General features: G+C 37.4%; 1 protein-coding gene across 2 annotated transcripts in view; it reads right to left on the bottom strand.

Moving 5' to 3' along the window:
• The window catches only part of LOC135224460 (FAD-dependent oxidoreductase domain-containing protein 1-like), a 30,130-nt gene extending 11,502 nt beyond the window's left edge, over positions 1-18,628 (bottom strand). For both annotated transcript variants that reach the window (XM_064263459.1, XM_064263458.1), the window contains exons 1-2: positions 18,217-18,628; positions 1,567-1,796 (exon numbers count right to left, since the gene is read on the bottom strand). In XM_064263459.1, coding sequence (XP_064119529.1) covers positions 1,567-1,796; positions 18,217-18,600 — 614 coding nt within the window. In that variant the 5' untranslated portion in view covers positions 18,601-18,628. The remainder of the gene's footprint in view (positions 1-1,566; positions 1,797-18,216) is intronic.
• Between the last annotated feature and the right edge of the window lie 6,150 nt (positions 18,629-24,778).

Genomic DNA, 24,778 nt, shown 5'->3' with positions numbered 1-24,778 from the left:
TTCATTAGAGTTAAACTCTTGATTATACCGATGCACATATAACAGCCGCTTTACCATAAATCATAGTGTCTATCGTTTTACTGCCTCACCATACATTCAGATATCTCTCACTCTAATAACCATTTACAGTAGGTACCACTACCACACACACACACACACACAGATGAGCGGATCAGTGCATAAATAAATCAGTCAACAGACAGGTAACAACCGAGTGAATCGTTAGATATATACACCAATGTAAACTATTATTAGATAGATATAGAAAAAAATCGTACAAAATGTTTAAACTGAAGTAACTTTAAGAGAGAGAGAGAGATGAGCGGATCAATGCATAAATACATCAGTAAACTGGCAGCTAACAGCCGACTGGATCGTTAGATATATACAACAATGTATAATATTAGATAGATAGATAGAAAAATCATACAAAATAAGTTTAAACTGAAACAACTTTCAGAGAGAGAGAGAGAAAAGGGAAGGTGAGGGAAGGAAGAAGGACGGGGGTGGCGGTGGAGGTGAGGGGAGAGGGTAGGCGGAGCTTTTTACTGTTGTGTTCGTATCCATTTCTGGCTAATGGAGTTTTTGCCTCTTGGTACAGGGACAAATGTCTTTATTCTTTACAATTAGTGATTCACGATACTCTTATAAATTACGGCACTGGGTATAATACACTATAGCAAAATCTCGTTCTGATACGAGTGTTCGTTACAGAGTTATTGCCAAAAAACGTGCTTGCACTGTCTCTGAAACCCATAGTAATTTCACTGAGTCTTGGATTATAATAGCTTGTGATATGGTACCATCGTTTAAGTTGAGAGGGCAAGTGGCATCGTTATTCACGTATATAAAATATTGACATAGATGCCTAAAGCCTACAGTTTATAAGAAATTCGGTAAGTAAGAACTCGCCAAGTTTCCTCGTTCTATGGGTCAGTGTCTCAGCTGTTGGTCACAAAACGTCCTAGTTTGCCAAGGTGCTAATTTTGTAACCTTTTCATACTATTGGGAATTAAGTCTCTCTTCAGATCAACAGTTATAGCATATCTTGATTTGAGTTTCTGTCTTTAAAACACAGGAAACAATTGAAATGAATATAGAATTGAGGCCAGAAGCCAAGCACTGAGACATATAAGGTCATTCAGCGCTGAAATGGAAATTGAAAGTAAAAGGTTTGAAAGGTGTAACAGGAGGAAAACCTCGCAGTTGCACTACGAATCAATTGTTAGGAGAGGGTGGAAAATAAGATAGAAGAAAGAGAATATGAAAGGAGGTATACCAAAAGAAACAAAAGGGGTTGCAGCTAGGGGCCGAAGGCACGCTGCAAAGAACCTTAAGTAATACCTGCAGTGCCCCACATGAGGTGCACTGACGGCACTAACCCCCTACGGAACACAGGAAATAAGAACTGGCTTTCTAGTCGATTCTAATCTTTCATCTTATTTCATTCCATGAAGCAGTTTAACCGATAAAGAGAGATAAACTTCCGTCTCACTGATTAAATACCAGACACGCTTCAGTAATTGATGTCTAACCATTGATAAGCCAAATGAAAACTCAACTTACACCTGAACCTTATAATTTTCCATCAGCTGGTCGTAACCAGCCTCCGTCACCAGCATCAGGTAACCTGAGGGACGGTATTGGACATCAGGGGGGTCGAATTCTGGGACACGGAGTAAATGGTGGGCCTCCTTCAAGAACTGTCTCCCATAAAGGGAAAGGTAGATGTTTTCGGGCACGGTGAACTGTTGTCGGATGCACCCCATAGATAGCACCGTCGAGGCTCTCTTGTACTATAAAGGAAGAAAATTTTGGGATTAGATTGTTTTTGGTTGTTAAATTTTGGAAAATGAACGAACGCTTGTACATTCTGGCTAGTTAAGTAAGACTGAAAAGATTCCATGGACTTCAGACTCTATAAAAGGAAGTTCGCCCATCCTTTTAAATTTCATAAGTAGGCCTACTGCATTCATCTACGCGCCTTCACCCGAGGAGGGGTGTTAGTGGCAGCTTCAAAAGGTGCCACTCCTTCTATATTAAACAAATGTTTTTGGATGCTAACCCTAGAACCACGCCGTATCCCACAAGTGTTCTTGGTGCTTTTTCGCAAGCTGTGTTTTGCACTCAATCCCACACCAAGTCAGCTGATTAGGTGCCTTGCAGCATACCGAATGTGTCAGTGTTGTCACAATGTGTGTGTGTGTGTGTGCACGCGCGCAAGCCCTCCCTCCCTCGGCAGTCATGATCAATAGGAGCACCCTTGTCCAACCAAGAGCACATACAATATATATAGTATATATATATATATATATATATATATATATATATATATATATATATATATATATATATACATTCGGTATGCTGCAAGTCATCTAATCAGCTGACTTGGTGTGGGATTGAGTGCAAAAGTCAGCTTGCGAAAAAGCACCAAGAACACTTGTGGGATATATATATATATATATATATATATATATATATATATATATTATATATATATATATATAAAAGAAGATGAAGGCAATAGATATAATAAATAAAATAATTGTTAAAAACTTTTAGAAAAATATAAAATTAAAAATAATATTTATTATAAGTCAACTTAACAGGAAACCATACGTAAAACATACAATAAGTTACGTTAAAACGCAAGTTACATTATAAAAAACATAATAAAATTGAACATTAATCTAGTTCCTCGCTAGACGAGTGGTTTTCGCGCTCGGCTGCCAATCCGGTGGTCCGAAGTTCGAATCCCGGCTCGGCCAACGCGGATCCAGAGGAATTTATTTCTGGTGATAGAAATTCACTTCTCGATATAGTGTGGTTCGGATCCCACAATAAGCTGTAGGTCCCGTTGCTATGTGACCAACTGGCTCCTAGCCACGTAGAAATATCTAATCCTTCGGGCCATCCCTAGGAGAACCATTAATCAACTCAGTGATCTGGTAAACCTAAGATATACTTAACTTTTGAACATTAATCTACACTTAAGCTAGGTTTATTGACAAGGTTATATTAAAAAACTAATAAACAATAAAAAACTAAAGGAAGAGAGGAGGTAACCTGCCAGAGTGAAAGTAAAAGCAGAAACGAAAAGTAAACAATAACAGGCGTGGAGAACAACAATAAAGTCAAGATAAAAAAGTTGAACAGCTGAGGACTTGGTATTTAAAACAGGAACAAGTTGTTTAATTTTCAACGTCTCTAAAATAAATAGGTCTTTGTTGACCTATCCAATTATAGAGAAATCTTTGTATTCGATGCTCGCTTTCATTTTAAAGAATGATTTCTTATATTAAATGCATCTGGGTTGGACAGGCGACATCCCGTTCTGTGACTCACCTCCCTATGAGAATCGACTCGTACCCTAAGAAGACGCTTCGTGGATCCCACATAATTTCCCATACCACATCTGGGACAAGTACACTTATATGCCACATTAGATGTCATCAAAGGGCAGTCAGTCTTTTACTCAGAGAAGGGAGCCAATTGCAAGGGAGGTTTTCGGTATCAAATTTACATTGAGGGCATTAAAGGGCATTAAAATGTTCATTGATTATTTTAGCAAAGCCTGCACGGAAGTTGTCAGAATTTTTGTACGGAAAAGATGCATAGAATTTTTCCTTTGGAACGTCAAAATACAAAGGGCTGTTAGGGAACTTTTTACTGAGTCATTTCCTTATGAGCTTGTTAATGATCTTGGTATGGAAACAGTTATCGTCAGAAGATTTGTAGAGGAAGGTCACTTCGTTGTGGAAAAGTTGCCAGTCTGAAGTTAGTAATGGAGCCCGATGGATAAGGGTATAAACAGAACTCAACTTAAAGTTATAAAAACAAAAACAAACACTATATATATTGGAGCCCAGACCTGTAAATGTTATCTTCCTAAAAATAGTGATGTTACAACAGTTATTATCCTTAGATACCAGAACGTCTAAAAATGGTAAACGGCACTCTTACCCTTTTCGGCAGTAAACGTGATGTTAGGGTGGCGTGAGTTAGTAAATTCAAGGAAAGAAAGAGTGGAACTCACGGCTGAAAAGGGCAAGTGACGTCCTCGTATCGAGCATAAAATAGGGGGCGGAAGGATAATGGACAATCATCCAGCATGTATTCCACCAGGGAGCACATGAAGATATTTGCGAATATTGGGCCAAGGGGGGAGCCCATATAGCCATCCAGCACGACCAATTCTAAAAAAAAGTTTTAAAAGAAACACGATTGAAATGGCAAAACTTAGACTCGGAATCAGGAAATAACTTATTTTTTAAAATAATATTAATAGTTTCTTTAACAGGCACGTTAATGAATAGGGACTCAACATCAAGGCTGGCCAAAGATAAGTCGGGGCATTGAGGTAATATTAAATCTTTAAATTTTTTAGAGTTTAGCAGAATATATTTTTAGACATTTTGGTATCTAAGGATAATAACTGTTTTAATGCCACTATTTTTAGGAAGAAAACATTTACAGGTCTGGGCTCCAATTTTTACAGTTTTTGTTTTCATAATTTTAAATTAAGTTCTGTTTATACCCATATCCGTCAGGCAACATTACTCACTTCAGACTAGCAACTTTTCCACAACGGAATGACATTCCTCTGCAAATATTTAAATGACCACTGTTTCCCTACCAAGATCATTAACAACCTCATAAGGAAATGGCTCAGTAACAAGTTTCCTAACAGCTCTTTGTATTTTGTCGTTTCAAAGGAAAAATTCGATGCATCTTTTCCGTACATAAACTCTAACAACTTCGTACAGGCTTCACTAAAATAATCGATGAACATTTTAATGCCCTTGATGTTAATTTGATACCGAAAAACCCCTTGCAATTGGCTCCCTTTTCTGAGTAAAAGACTGACTGCCATTTGATGACGTCTAATGTGGTATAAAAGTATACTTGTCCCAGATGTGATATGGGAAATCAAGATGGAATAACATAAGGTGAGATCGTCGGTCGCTCGGTTCCCGCACTGTGACGTCACAGGTGCGCGTCGACTGGGCAGTGCACTTAATGATTACGTATGTTTTGACAGTAATTTGTTGCTATGCTGGTGTTCACAATTTCCATACAGGAAAATACTTTCTCTCTCTCTCTCTCTCTGTCACTTAAAACAGTTATATCAAGATATCTAAGACCTTACCATACATAATATAATCTTATTGGGATACAAATAACGAAAGTAACGAGGGTGAATGAATATGAAAAAAAAAAACTTTCCAGACTTTTATTGAATTAGCGTATTGTTATTTATTTACCAAAAATTACTGAAGAATTTTTTTCATTTTGTTTACACCTTTTTTAAGAAATTCTGACTTCCTTTCAGCACTTAATATCTTCATCCTAAAATGTATTTTGCACCTAATAAAGAACTTCATTACTTCCTCTGGAGCATCAATGTTTAATTCCCTGAAAATATTAACTAATTTCGTAATCCCATCAACGCCTGGTTTCAACTGTTCCCCATGAAAAGATTTAAAGAGTTATTCCATTTCCTTTCAATTACTGACAAATTGAGGACTGGGCCTAAACAGCACTTTCCTCCTCACTTTGGAGATCCAGTTGTTGTTAAGGCCTTCAATTTCTGGGAATCCTAAGGAAGGATATTTATTTCTGTACTTATGATCTATATAACCACCCAGATAATTTAAGGCTTCAATTTCAATACCATTTTCAGACTCTACTCCAAGATCTACAAAATCCTCTTCCTCCAGCTCATTAGGTAGACCTTCCTGAGGAATTCTCATCAAGAGATGAGCAGAGATACATAACTCAGAGTCTAAGTCAACATGACTGGAGTCAATTTCTTCAGGGGATTTGGAAACCCAAGACTTACCTGGTTCCATAACACTAGTATTGCTCATACGTGGCATGTTATCATCATTGGGAGCGACATTATGACCATGATTGCTTAAAATGTTGTTCTTACCTAACAAGAAATTCCTCAGTCTACACTTGGACTCAGTCTATAGTCTGACCCCACGATATCCCTTAGTGGGGTTCTTAAGAAATAAAAGATCTAGGCCTAATTATTGTCTGCACAGGAAGACGTACTCAGAAGTACGTCACTACGCATAGGTCTAATCACCTGTTCGAACAACTTTACATCCATTAAATGAAATAAAAGAAAAAAAATTGTATGGCCTTAATCAGATAATTTCTTCATTCATTGCATAGGCTAGGCCTAATCTAATTTAGTACTTCATTTCAAGAATTTAGTCCAGGCTACTTATCAACCGAAGATATGTCACTAAAAATTGCACTGATGAGATTGTAAACAAATTGTTAAACCATACCTGACTTTACGTCCTTAACAGGTAAATTTAAAGACGGAACTGCGGTTTTCTTTAATCTGTGATAACTTCGCTGGTAAACTTGTGGTAGCAGTTCATGTTGAAGATTTCTTTCGTAATCTTCTGTACGGAAATGGACAGAACAAATCCTGGCATCCTTAACATTAATGCCATCACTTCTTTTACATGCATTAATCCATACTTTGGACACCTTGGGGTCTTTAGGGAACCTGTGAAAGAAAATCCAATCTCTGTCTGGAACTATTAATGCACCCAAATATGGAACGCACACCCATAATCGTGAACTGCAACAATTTGCAACTGACGGAGTGATAAGTGCATCGCCCAGTCGATGTGCTCCTGTGACGTCACAGAGAGAGGGAAATTAGCGACCGGATTCCTCAGTGAACACACCTTATATTATTCCGTCTTATGGGAAATAATGTTGGATCCACGAAGCATCTTCTTAGGGTACGAGTCGATTCCCATAAGGAGGTTAGTCACAGAACGGGATGTCGCGCCATATATATATATATATATATATATATATATATATATATATATATATATATATATATATATATATATATATATATATATTATCATATTATATATATATATCGACTAGAAAGTTTGGAAATAGTATAGTACTGTGAAATGTCAATCTAATCTACTTTTATAGCCGATTGTAGAATACGCAAAAAAATTATCTTAATGAAAAACATGCCAACAATTTCTTACTTTAGAGGCACACACACACACACACACGCATATATATATATATATATATATATATATATATATATATATATATATATATAACATATATATACACATATATATATATATACATATATATATATACATATATATACATATATATACATATATATATATATATATATATATATATATATATATATAATATATATATATGCGTGTGTGTGTGTGTGTGTGTTGCCTCAAAAGTAAGAAATTGTTGGCATGTTTTTCATTAAGATAATTTTTTTTGCGTATTCTACAATCGGCTATAAAAGTAGATTAGATTGACATTTCACAGTACTATACTATTTCCAACTTTCTGGTCGATTTAGCTGTTTCCTCCCACTCTGCCAATAAGTTACTTCGTTGGAGTGACCGTGTTTATTACTTTTTACTCCTTGCCCTTAGGAACAATAGTAATCTTGGTTTGATCCTACTCTCCAATGCATGGTAATTCCCCTTAGGGTATCTGGGCTTAAGATACGGCAAGATCAATAGAAAGCGTGCAAAATAATTGAAAAATAGAAAGTACAATCCATGACTGCAACTCTAGAGAATAGAAAGTACATGACTACAACTCCAGAGATTGTTTTTCTCTCTCTCTCAATTCACAGCTATCCTAAAAGATTAAAGAATGGTTGGGTTACTGCACCAAGACAATAATTAATAAAGGATTCTAGCATGAAAGAATACTTAGACGTAACCAAGATAGATGTAAAAGGCATCCCCCCATGGAGCATACCAGAGACTGAGATATTGCTATCAGCTTTAAAAGGGAAAAAGGAAGAGGTGAATCCTGCATTGCTGAAGAATCACTATTTTCAGAGGCTGGACAGTATTCAGGGGGAACGGGTACATTATTATACAGATGGGTCACCTCTGGAAGATGGTAGAGCAGGAAGCGGGGGTAACTGTGTATCAGAATGGAGAGGAGGTATACTCTCTCTGTCATTACGATCATCAGATGGATGCTCCATATTACAGTCAGAACTTCTAGGTATTACAGCTGCCCTGAGTATCATAAACAGGAATAAGGACAATGCCATAATAGCAACAGATAGCCTGAGTGCCCTGCAATCACTAACACCAAGAAAAGCTGAATCATATATCATAGTGAGCAGAGCTATAGACCTGCTATCACAGATAAGACGAGCAGGCAGAATGGTTGCATTCAAATGGGTGCCTTCCCACATTGGAATCAAAGGCCATGAGAGAGCCGACGAGCTTGCTAAAGAAAGCGCAAATAAGGAGAGAGTGGATTACAAATTGACACCATCCCTGGGTATGTTGAAGGACTCGGTTGGTATGGAAATAATGCGAAGATACAATAAGAGAATAGATATGCTCAAGGAAACACACTCATCAATGAGAAAGTACCTTGAAATTACTGGAGGAAAACCACCCGACTACAAACTTTGTCGACTGAAGAGCAGAAGAGAGCAAACAACGCATAGCAGACTTAAGGATGCAGAGCCGATACCTTTGGGAGGTACTGCCAGCTGTCAGTCCATCAGAAACATACTGCAGACTATGCGGCAAGTTAAGGAAGCTCACTCTAAGTCATTATCTCGTGCAGTGTGAAGAGATTACTCATTACAGGCCACAGGGACTGAGTGAAGTTGACCTACTCAAGCATTTTCTGCAACCTGGTGTGCTGGAAAGGGTTATCAATACTCATCCAAAATTTGCTGGCTCCAGATAGTCAATAGACTTGTATATATTGTATCTTGTTGTACAAAATCAAATTGTAGTATGTCTTATTCGGCAGCTACCTAGTAGCATAAGAAATAACTGTTGTATTTCTACTTTTTTATATAATATTTTCTCAAAATCTTATGCGTTGACCTCATCTAAACGCAATTCTTTCAGCAAAATAACTATCTGCAAATGTTGCAGTAACTAAATTGCAATACATCATATTCTTCAGTTACCTGTTAGCATCATTGAAATTGTTATGGGTCTATTTTTTTTAAAACGTTTATATAAAATTTTATATGTTGACCTCATCTAAATGTCACTCATTCATTTAAATATCTATATTAGCATATTGAGCATAAACTACGTTGTAGTACATCTATTTTGGAGCTTCGTGCTAGCATCATTAAAACTGTTGTATATCTAATTTTTCTTATAATATTTATATAAAATCTGATGTGTTGACCTCATCTGAATGTCATTCATGCTGTCAAGTAATTATTTCAGGTCTTAACTTGTTATAAAGTAAAACATTGCATATTATTTACTCCAAAGTATACCACATGTTACTCCGTAGCAATTGTGCACCTCAACAGAAACCTGATAAAATGTGTATCATGTATAGCAGACATTCAAATATTTTTTTATATTGAACAAAATATATAAAAGTTCCATATCTTATAATACTTAAGACTAATTATACAGTGTAATTTCCCAATATAGTTATCTGTAAGTTTTAAATTTTGTAATACTACCTGAGTACCATATCAGCCCTAATGAATGACGTTTGTCTAGTAATCAATAGGGTGGAAAAGGTATCTATAATACCACAGCCAATGCCATTCATTCAAGAGGGCTTTCCCCTACACGCACACCGCGTCCGGGTTGCCTCTTGTGCTGTGCTTTGTAAGCTTCTTTTGCACAATGAATGGTTTTCTCTCTCTCTCTCTCTCTCTCTCTCTCTCTCTCTCTCTCTCTCTCTCTCTCTCTCTCTCTCCCCTCACGTCGCGTCGCCAAGAGCTTTTATTGTTTCCGAGGAAACTTCAAGTTGAACCCTCTTTTTTTATCTTTCTTATGATAACCACCACCTTTTACATTGACCATGAGGCTCTCTCTCTCTCTTTCCCTCTGTGTATGTGACTATATATATGGGTGTGTACTTGGAGAAATTCTGCACTTAGGTATTTGCCAAAAAATTTTCTCCTTACATTAACACTATATATATATATATATATTATATATATATATATATTATATATATATATAATATATATATATATGTATGTATAGTATGTATGTTATGTATGTATGTAGCTGTATGTATGATGTATGTAGTAGTAGTATGTAGGTATGTATAGTGAAAGTTGAAGGCGGGTCTATCAACCAGTAGACATCAGTCGGTGCAAGGTGAAGGACAATCCTTTATTCCCACTATAATGTACTTTTATTGTCGCGACGTTTCAAGACATAAAAGTCCCATTATCAAGCTAAAGAAAGATAAAACAAAAGTTAAAATCACAAACTCAGAATACAAATTAAAAGTTTAAAAAGTTAAAAAAAAAAAAAAAAAAAAAACAAGTACAAAAGTAGAGAGGAGTCAATACCATAAGGTGCTGAAAGCACAGACCGAGTGACAATTCAAAAGAGGTCCTAGGCTGAACCTATGGCCAGTCTGTAATGAGCGGGCCAGAAGGTCAGACATCCATCTCTCTCCCACTCAATCTGTCTCACGGCCTTGCTCTGTCCCAAGGTTATCATATTGGTCCCAAGGCCAACAGAATTTTAACTCGCACCAACTTGTCACGATGCCTAGTTGCGCAGTGCGTGACTGTACAAATTATTCGATAGGAAAATCAATTTATAATTATTATCGGTTTCCGAAAGATAAAGAAACACAGGACTAAATGGATTCAGCTGTGCGGGAGGAAGGCTCATTTTAACCCCATGACGCAGCGGATATGCAGCAAGCATTTCGAAAAATCTGCTTTTAAAAGAAATCTAAAATATGAACTACTAGGAAACCGATTCCTCCAAGATGCTTAAATTGAATAGTGTCAATATGTTTTTTACAGTTTATTCTCTCTCTCTCTCGTTTCTACTACAGTTCACTTACTAATATGCAGAATTTCCTTAAATTTTCAGGTAATGCAGCATGCATAGAGAAGATACCCTTTCTATGTAAGGCCTTGTCTCTATGGACCTTCATAGTGTGGGGGATAACAAGGCCAACGGAATTAAAATTCTGTTGGCCTTGGGGGATAACAGAGGCAGCTGCTCACAGGAAAGGGAATTCCCAGGAGATTTAAGTGTTGCCATCGTCGATAACAAAATTTTATTTATTAATAATTTTAAGTTGTAAATGTGATCCATAACTCTTACCCAGATAATAAGTAAGCAAGCAATTAGTATTGTTAATGTAAGCAAGCAAGCAATGAGTGCTAAGATACATTGGTTAATACAGCAATCTATATAAACAATGATTGGCATCCATTCCTGTTTAATAAGCAGAATTTCCTTAACTGGTGAGCACACTTATACAGGAATGGGAATTCCCAGGAGATTTAAGAGTGTTGCCATCATTGATAAAAAAATATTATTGAATAATAATTTTAAATTTTAAATGAGAGTAATAACTCTTTCCTTAAATTTTCAGGTAATGCAGCATGCGCAGGGAAGATACCATCTGTGTTGAAAGAAAATCAACCTCCTGGCAAGATGTCGTCTGTTTCAAAGCCTTTGTCTATTGCAAATTTATGCAAGCCTTCACAGACTGTCAGTGGTACTGGTAACCTTAGTAAATCTACTGCACATTTAGTAGAGGTCAATAGAAAACTTCAGCAACTGGTAGATAGGTTAACACAAGAAAATACTGCTCTGCTTCATGATGAAAAAAAAATGGGAAAAAGAGAAAAAAATATTAGAAGGTCAGATTAAAACTTCATACCAAAGGGATGTGTCTGATACGCAGACCAGACTAGGGAAATTTTTTACAGATAAACAAATTGATGCAATGTTAGGTGGAAAACAAACTGGAAATTATGCTGATGGTGATATTGCTGAAGTGCTGGTACTGCACAGTCTTAGTCCAAAAACATACAAATATCTAAGACAAAAAAAAAAAAAAAATCTTCCTCTCCCATCTGTTAGTACACTTAACCGCCGTGTGTCTAAACTAGATATTGAACCTGGTGTGCTATTGCTATTGCCAGTGATTCAACTTTTGAGCCAAAAAACTGAAAAAATGTCAGATTTTGAGAGCCTTTGTGTACTGTCATTTGATGAGACAAGTGTTGCATCTGACTGGACGTATGAGAAAGGTAGTGACATAATACACGAGCCCAAATAGAAACTTCTATGTGCTATGTTAAGGGGATTGACAACCCCTTGGAAGCAGTTAGTGTATTACGACTTTGACACTGATCTGACCTGGGATCGACAAATCTTAAGCTGTTGAAAACACTTGGTGCAAACATTGAAAACCCAAGCTTTACAAATCCAGCATCTAATGACAGGGAAATTTTTGTATTTGCAGATGCACCTCATCTAATCAAATTAATCAGAAATAATCTGTTAAATTAGATAGAAGCAAAGGATGCAAATGTGTGACAAATTCAAGCATACGAGAGATAGTCAAGTGAAGTAGAAAGACTTAAAGACATCGTACAATTAAATGATACTCATATTGATGTAGAAGGACCTAGAAGAATGAATGTTCGTCTAGCTGCACAGCTGCTATCTGAAACAACAGCCAAATCTATACAGTTTTTTGGTGAGCAAGGACTATTAAAGAGTAAGGATTGGGATACCACTAGTCAATTCATATTGCTAGCCGATAGGTGGTTTGATCTTTTTAATTCAAGGGTATTCACAGAGTCAAATAAGTCCTCAAGAAATGCCTATGGGACAAATTTGGCAATACAAAATCAGATTTTGGAACAAATGATTGAAACTGCAAAAGAAATGAGAGTTTATGGGAAGAATTTCTTGTATCAATTTCAGCAAAGGCTAATACTTTCTTCAAAATCCCTCTCTAAGCTGTACCGAATGTTAAATGAAAAATATAATGTAACCTGCTTGCTGACCTACAGATTGAACCAAGATTGTTTAGAGCATTTTTTCTGCTGTCTTAGACAAATGAATAGAAATTATGACCCCCCCCCCCCATCCCCTGTGCAAATAAAGTACAGAATAAAAAAATTCCTTCTTGGAAAGGAAATTGCCTTGATGGGATCTCGGTATAACACTGAACAAGAATGCAATGATACCAATATTTCAGATGTAGCACTTGCTAAAATAGATACCACTGCTCCTAACATTAACACAGAAAAGTTAGAGGAAGAACTTTGCTTATCTGCAATGATTTTTGCAGTGGATGATGATGAGCTACAATGTGATGAACCTCCTTCATTTCATGTACAAGATATGACTTTTAAATGTATTGCTGATTAATGGTCCGATGTACTCACGAAAGAAACAGAAAGCTGGAACTTTGTTTAGTATATCAAATTACAAATTATCTAAGAGAGAAGAGTTTTATGTTTCTTGAGGATTGGATTTTTGCTTACCTTGCTTTAAACCTTCATATAACCAATTCTTTGGATCTTTGGAATCATTATTTGCTAGACTTCTTAACCTCCGCCTCGATGCAGATGTACCTAAAATTCGATCACAACTACAAGGTATAGCTCAGAAAACTTTTAACAATTTAACTGCTCGTTGGACTCCATTCTTTTATAAGAACGACTTGAATATTCTTAAAGAACTTGGGAAACGACCTAACAATAATAAAACCTGACAGGGGAAAAGGTACTGTAATACTAAATGAATACGAATACATACAAAAGATGGAAAATATCTTAGGAGATAAATCTAAATTAAAAAAACAGAACCTCAATACTCTGCTATCTTTAAGATAGAAGACCGAATCAACCGCTTTTTGAAATACCTTAAAGACTCGAAAATCATTAGTGAAAATACTTATACTTCATTATATAGCACAGGTGCCTCATATGGGGTGATGTATGGGTTACCTAAGATCCATAAAGAAGGTATACCAATGAGGCCCATCCTCACCTCCTATACCACTTCTAATTACAAAATTTCCAAATTTCTTGTGCCTCTCCTAGCGCCTTTAACTACCAATATCTATAGTTGTAAGAATTCAGAAAATTTTAAAGGAAAAATCTTACCCCAGGATTCAGACTTATTTATGGTTAGCATGGATGTGGAGTCTCTTTTTACTAATGTAGCGGTAGAAGAGACCATTGATATTATTGTTAGCCGTATTTTTACAGACCCAGATGCCACTTTCAATAATTTTAACCTTACGGATTCTAGAAAATTGCTCGAGCTCGCTGTGCAGGACACAGCCTTTGTTTTTAACGGCAAAGCCTAACTTCAGGTTGATGGTATGGCGATGGGATCCTCTTTGGGTCCCACCTTTGCAAACATTTTTATGTGCACCCTGGAGGAAAACATACTGGACAACTGCCCTTTGGCCTACCATCCATTATTTTGTAATAGGTATGTGGATGATACCTTCTTATTGTTCAGAGATAAAGATCAGGCTGCCAAATTTCTTGATTATGCCAATGAAATACATCCTAACATTAATTTCACAATTGAATATGAAAAGGAAAATAAAGCGCCATTTTTGGATGTAACCGTTTTTAGATATGATGATCATTTTAACACCACGGTTTTTAGAAAGGAAACGTTTACCGGCCTGGGATCGAATTTTTATACCAACTGTTTTTATAATTTTAAACTAAACTCCATGTCTACCCTCTTTCATAGGGCTTTTAACATAACGTCTAACTGGAATCATTTTCACAATGAAATAACCTATCTCCACCAATATTTCACTGACAATTGCTTTCCATCGAAACTTTTTTATAAACACCTGTACAAATTCTTGAACAATATCTTCCATCCTAAAATTAAAATACCATCAGTGCCAAAATTACGATTATATGCAAGTGTCCCATTTATTCATAACAAACATTTCTACCGTGAATTAAAACTGTTAATAGAAAGTTTTTCCTGCAATTGAATTAAGACTAATACCTTGCAACCCAATGAATATCAGATCTTTGTTTAAACACAAGGAGAAACTCGATCCACTGATGACCTCAGGAGTCGTAAATCTATTTAACTGCCCTAGATGTAATCTAGGGAAGTACGTCGGCTCCACACGGAGGTTACTCAAAGTGAGATTAGACTCTCATCGAGGCGTTAGTTAAAGAACAGTTGTCAAATTAACCAATCCTGAGTTTTCATGTATACGCGAACATACAAATAAATGTAAACATGACATGAATTACAAAGATTTTAAAATTATAGGCCAATCCCCTAACGAACAGCATTTAACTATTTTAGAATCATTATTCATTAAACAACTCGTTCCGCAGTTAAACACCCAGTCTTCCTCAACACCTCTGTATCTCTCGTGACCCGTGAGTTCAAGTCGAAGCTGACCCGGCCCGAATTGTCACTCGGTCTGTGCTTTCAGCACCTTATGGGATTGACTCCTCCCTACTTATGTACTTGTTTTTTTTTATATTTGTAAACTTTTAAACTTTTAATTTGCATTCCGAGTTTGTGATTTTAACTTTTGTTTTATCTTTTTTTAGCTTGATAATGGGACTTTTATGTCTGGAAACGTCGTGACAATAAAAGTATATATAATGGGAATGAAGGATTGTCCTTCACCTTGCACCAACTGATATATATATATATATATATATATATATATATATATATATATATATATATATATATATATATATACTTTTACGCAAATAGAAATACTCACACTTCACACACTACCTGATTTGTACTTTAAAATACTCTACACAATCATTTATTTTAATTAACAGAAATTTTTTATTCCCATGCTCGTAATTTTTCCAAATCCGAATTCGACCTCTACATGTCCCAAGGGCAGCTCAGCTTGGACTTCATGGGAACTGGCAAGTAGCTCAAAATCTGTGCCACGTTCAAGGAGAAGCAATCTTTACGTCGTTACTCGTGTAAAATGTTATGAAAGGTTTTAATAGAATAAATTTAATGTCAAATATTATTTTAGCATTTTTCGGGGTCAGTAGTGCTCTCAAGTATTACATAAACTGATTGAGAAAGTTTGATTTGGCAGCCATACTTCTCACTTGCCCTGCCAAAACGACAAGGTCTGAAAATACTATAAAATGGGTCATTTACCTAGCCTTATAGGCTTATGAAAAAGAGTTCTCTAGCCGTAATATATATATATATATATATATATATATATATATATATATATATATATATATATATATATATATATATATATATATATATATGTATGTATAATAAAAGGAGCCCATAAAAACACCAAAATATAGAGAGAGAAATACTATATTTCAGAGATTGCTGTCTCCCTCTTCAGGTAGATGAATGAGAAAAGTTACAGAAAAGGTGGTATATACCAAGAGGTCCATCCACAGGTAAGCCAATTTAGGTCACTCCCACTGATAATCTTCCTTTAATCTTCCTAAGCGTCGGTTGAATGAAAACCTTGTTGATGACATCTGTGTCCCATGCTCCCTTTGAGATATTCATTACCTGTCTCTCTTTAATCAAGGCTGATTCCATCATTTGACTCTTGTACCGGCAGTTGCTGCTATAAATCATATGTGACAAATTCCAGTTTATACTATGGTTATGTTTATTTATATGGTTGAAAATAGCTGAGTTCTGTTGTCCATACCTAACTGACCGTTTGTGCTGTATTAATCTCTGGGGAAGTGATTTTCCTGTAAATCTGATGTAAGATTGGTTACAGTCCAGGCATGGGATTTTGTAAACGCCTGTGTCCTTGGGGATGTCTTTTGCTGGACGTTAATCAGGGATTTGGCTAAGGTATTTGGGTAAATGCAAAAGGTTTAGATTTTCCGAGGGTCTGGGTCACCATCTTAATCCTGTCCAGGTGTGGAATTTTTATTTTATTGTTGGGTGTGTCTCTGGTCTTGTCTTGAGGGGTCAGTGGAAAATTATGTTTGCTTTGTGAATTGGTTTCTCAATTATATAGTCAGGATACCTAAAAGACGAAAGTTGCTTACGGATTAGTTCAAATTCTTTTTCCAGGAAATCTGGAGAACAAATTCGTAAGGCTCTTAAGAATAGGTTGCTGGCTACGCGTATCTTGATAGGAATGTCATTATAGCTGAAGTAGTGAATGGAGGAAAGTGAGAACGTTGGTTTTCTGTATATGGTAAATTTGTTTTGTGTTGTGTCTCTGATTATTAAAACATCAAGAAAAGGAATTTTGTTGTCTGTTTCCCATTCAACTTTAAATTTAATGCTGGGCACTAATCCATTAAATTTTGAAAAGAATTGATTAAAATTGCCCCATTTATTATCCCAAAATGTTAGAATATCATCTACATATCTCATCCACAGCATGTTTTTGGGTTTTATTGCATTTATTACTGTAGTTTCAAAGTATTCCATGTACAGATTGGCTAAAACATGACTTAAAGGACTACTACCCATACTACACCCGAATTTTTTCTTATAGAATGATTCCCCGAATGAAAATACGTTATTAGATACACATAATTCAACTAACTTTATTATTTTGTCTAGCGCCAATGGGAAATGATCTGAATAAGGGGATAATTTTTCCCTCAAAAACTGAAGAACGTCCTGTACTGGTACTTTTGTGAATAGGGAGTCTACGTCAAGGCTTAAAAGTTTTATGTTGTGAAGTGGTATATGTGCTTCTCTGTGAATTTGTGACAAAAATCTTCCGAATGTTTAATGTGACTGGGAGAAAAAGTGCCTGAAAAAGGGGAAAGGAGGCCAGCTAACCATTTAGAAATTTTGTAATTGAAAGCTCCGGCACATGAAACGATGGGTCTGGGTAGAAGGTTGTCTTTGTGAGTTTCGAGAAGGCCATAAAAGTAGGGTAGTTTAGGGTTAATTACATTAAATTTCTCTAAAAGTTCAATGCTCTTTTTGTCTTGGCCAATTAATCATCGACAAGGTTTTCATTCAACCGACGCTTAAGAAGATTAAAGGAAGATTTTGCGGGAGTGACCTAAACTGGCTTACCTGTGGATGAACCTCTTGGTATATATACCACCTTTTCTGTAACTTTCCTCATTCATCTACCTGAAGAGGGAGACAGCAGTCTCTGAAATATAGTATTCCTCTCTCTATATTTAGGTGTTTTGATGGGCTCCTTTTATTAGATGGAATTCTGTTATAACGGAATATTGTTACCAGTCATATATATATATATATGTAACAATATTATATTATAATACTGGATATACTAATATATATATATATATATATATATATATAATATATATATATATATATATATATAAGATACGTATATATTTCAATGACTCCTTCTCGCATTACTGTTCACGGTATGTGCACAAGTTATGTATACAACAAACCAACCTACCGTATTATCAGCTTCAACCACGACAACGCTGACTTTGTTTCCCGCCTCTTTCTTCAGGTGGTAGGCGATGGAGGACCCCATAGCACCTCCGCCTACAATGAGGACGTCGCATTTCCTAGGGATGTTGTCTCTTTTCTTAAGCAGAGCTGACGATCTATGGAGATAACTGTTGGATATTCTTTGAGGAAAACTACATTTTCTGTCCATTCCGAGACCATTTTCAAGTCGTTGGTTTCCAAAACAGTGGAAACACCCGGTGATATTTCGTACGTTTCCCCATGAGATTTTCGCATTTCCGAAAGCGAGACAGCCGTTGAAGAGCTTCTGTCTGCTTGAAGTAAGAAGCAAATAGAATGCTGCCATTGAAGGCGCCTTTCGCACCATCCCCTCTCTCTACTCACTGTAACTGAGCAGTCAATGTCAGACTCACCATATATCAATAACCCCATTGCCCAGATTCATTGGAAACAGCTGCCAAAAATCCCACGTTATCGTACATTCTTGTCTCCAGTTACATACTTTTACCAAGAGAAATCTTTATATTTATCATCAGTTTTCACACCATTAGATCTGTAGAGATTTGGAATTTGCTCTCATGGACGGGCTTACAGAAGTGGGTACACGAGAGAGAGAGAGAGAGAGAGAGAGAGAGAGAGAGAGAGAGAGTTGACTGGAATTAACCATTCCTTAGGCTGAGAAATGAATTTTTGTTTTCTTTTATCTGAAAGTTTTTTTGGGTGCTGAAAAAGTTCGTTTATTGAATATAATCCTACTCTCCAAGAGCAATATTAGAAGTCAACAGCTTATTAGAATTAGAAGAAAGAAAGGACTACTAACAATAATTAGGCTTATATAAAAGAAACTGAAATACAAATATAACTATTGTTTTCTCACAAGATGTGCATCACAGGTTGTTATTCTACAGTAAATTGTCACCTTATTTCTTTTTAAAAAGTGTAACTTCAGGACTTCAGGATTTTTCAGTTAAGTTCTCTTTATTCAGTAAGATACTAACAACCTGTAAGTTATTTAACTGGCCAACTGCATGATAGGCTCTCCCTCTCTCCTTATGGCTCCTGATTCTAACTTTCATCATCTTCTTCTTCTTTGCACACTTGTTAACCTTTCAACACATCTTTCTATATAATTAGCCGGTCTTTATTCTTTACACTACAGCATCGACCAGAATTCGGTACGTGCCTTGCATTTTATTTAATAGCCACGGACAAAATAATGTCATGGCACTGGCCTTAGTCTTTATACGTAGTCTTAATTTTTGTTTTCATTGTTTTGTATTAGCTGTGCCGTAATTGGCATTGTTTTGTATTAGCTGTGCCCGTAATTGGCATTGTTTTGTATTAGCTGTGCCCGTAATTGGCATTGTTTTGTATTAGCTGTGCCCGTAATTGGCCAGGAGAGAGAGAGAGAGAGAGAGAGAGAGAGAGAGAACTAATTACGTCTTGACTTCTGAAGGTCTATTGTTAATCTTGCATCGCAACCATGAAATTCCACTCCCCGTTAAATGTCATTAAACGCTCTGTTAGAATATTTACAAGTTTTTGTCGATACGATTATTGTGTTGGTTTTGGTATTTTCCAAGAAAGCTGGCTAATATATATTATTTTTGTATTTATTTTTATTTATATTTTTTAATGAGGTTATATAACATTTGTGATGAAAAACAATATTATTATGGAAGAATGATGACGAATTTAGTTCTTGAAGTTTTTGTAGCCTAGAGAACAGTCCAATGTCATCATCCTCCTCTCCCCAACAACACCCCAAACCCAAAAGGATCCCCCCAAGGGTTCAAGCGCGCGAACGTGAATGAGTTCTACTTTTATCTTGGCAGATGCAGTGTGGCACTTGTCTCAACATCTGAAGTTTATTAACTGATTATTATTCCTTGCCGGCACTGACAGCTCTCGAAGCCCTGCCACATCGTCGCTGAGGACTTTGCTGATAACGGGTTTCGATCATGGCTCAAGAACATCCGTCCGTAACAAATTTTAGAAATTACATTAGAATTAAGACCGTCCAGCCAAACCCTGATTATGGTGAGATTAAACTTAGTAGTACCTAGGCTATTGCATATTTTTAGCTTAGGTTTGACAATATTTTATTCTTAGTGTATTAAGCTTGGCCAACATATACTACCTATAGGTATCTTAGTAAGAAGGGTAGGTAGGCAGTTTTTGAGAGAATAGTATATGACCTAATCAGACTTACATTTACTTATTCTAACCTTGGATGCTGTCCCCTAACCTGGCCAGGGATTGGGGCTTTGCCCTACAGACGACACCCCCCCTCCTAGCAAGCTGTGACCCCTCGCTACATTAGGCTTTTAATATACCTAGGTAGCTAGGTAGTATACCTACTAGGTAGTAGGGTAAAAAACTGCATGGTACAGGGGTGGACCATGTACGATCAATGTGTACAACCCCAAAAAAAGTACATTATAATGCGTCCTGACATCGGAGATGAGCATCAGACGCGACTTCTTGTTGGTGAGAAACGGAGCTAAAGACCTCTACTCCAGTGTCAGGACGCGTTATACTAGCTAATGTACTTTTCATGGGGTTGTACACATTGATCGTACATGGTCCACCCCTGTACCATGCGGTTTTTTTACCCTAGGTAACAAGTTAGGGTTTTTGGGTGCCATTCTAGGTAGCCCTAGCTACCTAGCTACTACAAGGTAACAGGTACCTATTTAAGGTAAACAACCGCATGGACTGGCCAACACACTGACGGTCACGGCTGGACACCCTCTAAAAAAGTTCTTATATAACGCGTCTTGACACCGGAGATGGTCATCTGCCGCGACTTGTTGTTGGTGAGAGATGCAGCTAAAGACCTCTACTCTCCTTTCGAAGTAAGTATTTTCTCCAAAGTTAGAAATTACGGCCAAATTTAAAGCTTTAAACTGAGGGTAATGAAAAGGGTGGCCAACGCAATGCAAACTTCACCAAAACGCTTTCAAAATTTTTACCTATGGTTAAATAACTTAGAAGATTGACGCCATCTCAGTGTTTGCGGTGTCGCTTGTGTCAACAAACTTCCCATTTCTTGTGATAAATCCGCACACCACTTGTACCCATAGACGCTGGGGCACTTTCATCACAACAATCGGAAAACGGTCCTGGCCACGACGTTTTTAAGGAAACTACTGTTTTGGTAGAAGAAGACGACAAAGCATGCACTAGATAATTATTTAAAAAAATAGTAAAACATCAATATTTTACATATTTATGATGATTAAATTGAAAATATTCGTTATTGAAAAAGTAACTCGATTCCTGATTCAAATTTAAGTAATAATTTTTGGGAATTAGAACGTTTTTTTAAGTCCTGTATTATGACGTCACGACATCTTGACTTTCGTACTTATTGTAAATGAATTGCTATACTCAACTTTCTTGCAGAACAGTTTACCAGTTATTCATGCAGACTCAATCGCTTTCGCTCCCTGGGCCTCTGTCTCTTTTTGCACGATAAAAAATTAATGGGGCCGAATTTGCAATGACCAGAAAGTCGTTAAAAGAGGAAAGTTAGCATTGAGGAGCATATGTTTTGATTGAGAAAAATACAAATTTACCTATACAATAGGTAGCTAGCTTGTAAAAAATACTTGATTACAAAAAACTTGATTGACAACTAAGCAGCATACCTACTATGGGTTTCAGAGACAGTGCAAGCACGTTTTTTGGCAATATTTCTGTAACGAACACTTGTATCAGAACGAGATTTTGCTATAGTGTATTACACCCAGTGCCGTAATTTACAAGGGTATCGTGAATCACTAATCGTAAAGAATAACGACACTTTTCCTTGTACCAAGAGACAAAAACTTCATTATCCAGAAATGGATACAAACATAGGAGTAAAAAGCTCCACCTACCCTCTCCCCCCCACCTCCACCCCTGTCCTTCTTCCTTCAATCGCCTTCCCTTCTCTCTGTTGCCTATTGGTACGTGTTCACCCTCTAAACTGGGTATAAGACTTAACAAAACGTGGAAATTGGTGAAATTAGCCTATGTATTGGAAGTATATATACATAAATATTAAAGCAATTTTTCCATATATTGCATTAATATGACAACTAGAATTCATGGAAACAGTTTATAATAATACATCGGCGTATGTGTGAAGCTCCATTAATGTGGCAATGATGATTTTGCCATTCTTAGCATGCAAACATTAAGGGTTACATTTATTTCTGGCATACAGTTATTTAAAAAATCAAAATACTAATATAGACTTAATGAAAAGTGCTAGCAAAAAGAAAAAAAAAATTATAATCCACTATCCGTCGTCTGCTCCGCGATGGTTTTCGGCAGCCAGATGTATGACAAGGTTAGAAACATTGAATTGTATCTACTTTAGAAATATCTGTAATTTTTCGAGGTAATTTTGAAGTAACAAAGTAAAGTTAAACTAAATAATGAGTAAAGTAAACAATTAAGGGAATAAAGCTTTGCACCTCATAAACAGTGTCGTCGTCTGCTGCTCGTAACTGTGTTTATGGAGTGAGCGCTTAGGAACCAGGAACAGCAACGTAGTTCAAGTGCAGTTTGGAGTGGATTAAGACCAATAATGTATATAATTACAATCAAATATAAGCACTGTTGAGTTTCAGTTGTGATGGCAGTAAGGATAAAACCACCGATTACAAGGTAAAAATGAATTCAGTTCAAACCATGACTCCGGGAATAACAAGTTTCATACTTTATTATAGGCAACAAAATGTTGTTTTATTGTGCTGATTACAACTGCAATCTTGAGTAAGATCAATAAACGTACATATATACGATAACATTGTTCAAATGAGTCCTGGGAAGGCTTGGGAAAGATGGTGGATTGTCCGTGATTAGACAGGCAAGCCTGACGATAGCTGCCATATTGGATTTCAAAACTGCCTTGAAAACATATTTGTTCCGATACGTAATACAAACCCTCGGTCCTTTAACAATAGGAAGTAGCTAGCGGCAGCTGGAACGGTCGTAAGCTTCGAACAAGGGGAGAACGGTAGTTAACTGCTTGTCCGACAGTCGCGCGCCGCGTGACTGGGAGGTAAACAAATCACTTTTGCTTTCGGCCGCGGGTGTGAAGGACGTGTTCGTCATCGCTCTCTGCCCGCTTCATCGTCGTATGCTTTGTTTTTATTGTGTTTTCTACTAATGGTTTGTTTGACTTGAAAATGAAACTGTAAGTACACTGTTTTCATTTTCATTACTTAATTATGAACCAACATGGAGTTATCGCCGTAGATGCGGCGATTTCCTCTCTTTTCATGATTGAACCCTTGAATTATGTCTCGGTTGCGAGGGCGGGCGCGCTCGCGCCGAGTCATGTATTTTTTGGGCGAAAGTGTGTAATTGAAAAATGTAAGTACTCTTTTCATTATATTTTTGCCCTGTGCGTTCGTTACCGAGAGTGTGATTGCGCTCGGCACGAGCCTTTTAATTTTGTATAATAGAATGCAATGAAAGTGGATTCGCAATTGCAATATTCTTTTCATTTTCATTTATTTATTTGCATGAAATTTAATTTGGATCAATTTTCGTTCTTACCCGGGAATTGATCCTTACGATTTTTTTATGTGAAAATGAAATCGCAAGTGCAGTATTCTGTTTCATTTTCATATATATTTTATGATAGCATCATATTATTGGATCAAGTTTCCGTTCTTACCCGGGAATTGATCTTTTCCCCTTTAAGTTCTATGAAGTGAATCGCAAGGGCAGTATTCTGTTTCATTTTCATATTACTTTTCACTGCTGTGCGGGGGTATGGGAAGCGAAGGTCTGCAGGAAGTCGTCGGAAAGCTCTCCCGCGACTCCCTTGGTATCCGATTCTTCGTCTTCCTTCCTGCCCCCCGCTCAGCTTCTTCGTTGTATTTTGTATTTGGGGTCTTCCTTGCGTTCGGGGTGGGGCATGTCTTCCCCCCGTGCGTGAGGGAACCCCTCTTACTAATCTATCTATGTTACCGCAGGTGCTACATCCGTGGGAGACGACCTTGGACAGGTATGGACCACCGCGGAGGCAGGGCGTGCCTAGCATCCACGGGCTGCTGCAGCGTCTAGCGAGGTCTGGGGCGGTCTCCACTACTACCACGCCGCTTATGCTGCTCCCCCCCCTCCTGGTCTACACTCCCCATGCTGTGTCGATGACGCCGTCTGCCGCTACTAGGGCCGCAGCCGTACCGAGGTGGGGTTGCCGCCGCCGCCTGTTTTCTTCGTGTTGCCTGCCCCAGACTTCCGCTGTTCCAGCAGCTCGCCCCTGGACCGGCCGCCAGGACCCAGGTTCCGCTGGCTGCCGATGATTCTACGAGGCGATCGCTGGGACCTGCCGTACCTGCCGCTGATGTGATTCCCGCTGTTGGCTTGGCTGTCCTTCTGGGTCTACCGCTGCCGCTGTTCCTGCCGCTCCTGAGCTGGTTGCTGTTCCTGTCGCTCCTGATTCCGTGCCTGTCCATGCTGGTCCTGCCCACGGTGTGTCTCCCCCAGTCCCAGGTCCTTCCGGACAGGTGCAGTCGGGCCCTGTTGCTTCGGCAACTGCC

The sequence above is a fragment of the Macrobrachium nipponense genome, chromosome 12, assembly GCF_015104395.2.
Source record: "Macrobrachium nipponense isolate FS-2020 chromosome 12, ASM1510439v2, whole genome shotgun sequence".
In the NCBI taxonomy this organism is placed as follows: Eukaryota; Metazoa; Arthropoda; class Malacostraca; order Decapoda; family Palaemonidae; genus Macrobrachium; species Macrobrachium nipponense.
Note: the sequence above shows the minus strand (reverse complement) of the source record. Positions and strands in the feature narration are given on the sequence as shown.